The sequence below is a fragment of the Rhea americana genome, unplaced genomic scaffold (assembly GCF_003343005.1).
Source record: "Rhea americana isolate MKP2758 unplaced genomic scaffold, rheAme1 scaffold_851, whole genome shotgun sequence".
Lineage (NCBI taxonomy): Eukaryota > Metazoa > Chordata > Aves > Rheiformes > Rheidae > Rhea > Rhea americana.
In genome coordinates this window covers 1910-3134 of record NW_028187036.1, presented here as the reverse complement: position 1 = coordinate 3134, position 1225 = coordinate 1910, and the positions used below count along the sequence as shown (strand labels likewise).

General features: G+C 73.0%; 1 protein-coding gene across 1 annotated transcript in view; it reads left to right on the top strand.

Annotated features, from left to right (window-relative positions):
- The window catches only part of LOC146585046 (rho GTPase-activating protein 9-like), a gene marked incomplete at its 3' end in the record, with an annotated part of 5490 nt that overhangs the window by 2364 nt on the left and 1901 nt on the right, over positions 1 to 1225 (top strand). The window contains exons 2-4 of the mRNA XM_085323640.1: positions 319 to 746; positions 937 to 1036; positions 1102 to 1163. Of these exons, the coding sequence (XP_085179766.1) occupies positions 319 to 746; positions 937 to 1036; positions 1102 to 1163 (590 nt within the window). The remainder of the gene's footprint in view (positions 1 to 318; positions 747 to 936; positions 1037 to 1101; positions 1164 to 1225) is intronic.

Here is a 1225-nt window from a genome sequence, read left to right as displayed (position 1 = left end):
CACTGCACAGGGCACTGCATGGGGCTGTGGGCACTGTGTGGGGCAGGAGCACTGTGTGGGGCAGGAGCTGGGGTCACTGCATACGTGGGGCACTGCACRGGGCACTGCATGGGGCTGTGGGCACTGTGTGGGGCACTGTGTGGGGCACTGCGTGGGGCAGGGGCCCTGCATGGAGCGGGAGCTGGGGGGCACTGCATGGGGCAGTGCGTGGGGGAGGCACTGCCTGGGGCAGGGCCCCCGGGGGGGGGTCACTGCATGGGACACTGCGCCGGCCATTGCCCGTGTGCCCCCCCCCTCAGCGAGGGTCTGTGCCCCCAGGTGCCCCCCCCTGGAGCCAGCATGGGGACCCCCCCGATCTACAGCAACCTGGAGGAGCTGCAGCGGGTGGGGGTCCAGGCCGAGCCCCCTGCGCCGGCCGGCCCCCCCCTCCAGGTTTTGGGGGCCTGGGAGCGTCACCGGGACCCCGCCACCGGGCGCTGCTTCTTCTACAACCCCCACACGGGCAGGGCCTCCTGGAAACCCCCCCGGCGGCACCGCCAGGCGGTGGGCACGGGGGAGCCGGGGGCGCTGCCCGCCCCCGCACCCCCTTCCCTCTGGCACCCCTACACCCTCATGTTTCCCCCCTACCCCCCAACATCCCCCTCTGTCCCCCCATGTCCCCGAAATGCCCTTGATATCCCCCCATGCCCCCCAGATCCTCCCCAATGCCCCCCCCCCGGCCCTGGCACAGCCCCACTGGGCAGCTGGCAATTAGTCCCAGCGCTAATTGCTATGGGGGGGGTCCGGTCCCTGGGGGGGTCTGGGGGGGGACACCATGGGGTGGGGAGGCTGGGGGGGGGAGGGTCAGGGACATCGGAAATGGGAGTGGATTGGGGATGCTGGAGGGAGCTGGGGGGCACCGGGGGGGGGGATTTGGGGCTGTGCCCCCCCCTGACCGTGTCCCCCACAGGACACCCGCCACCAGACCCTCTGCCAGCACCGCCTGGAGGATGGAGCCAGCAGCCCGCAGCCCCCTCGGGCCCCCGACCTGCCCACGGTGAGCTGGGGGCCAGGGGGAGCCGGGGGGGGCGGGGGGCCAGTGCTGACCCTGCCCCCCCCCAGGAGGTGCAGAAAGCCGGGCAGCTCAACAGGACGAAGATCGCCGAGGGGGGCAGGAAGATCAGGTGGGGGCTGGGGGGCTGCATCCAGGGGGGGCCTTGGGCAGGGGCTGTGGCAGGTGGGGGGG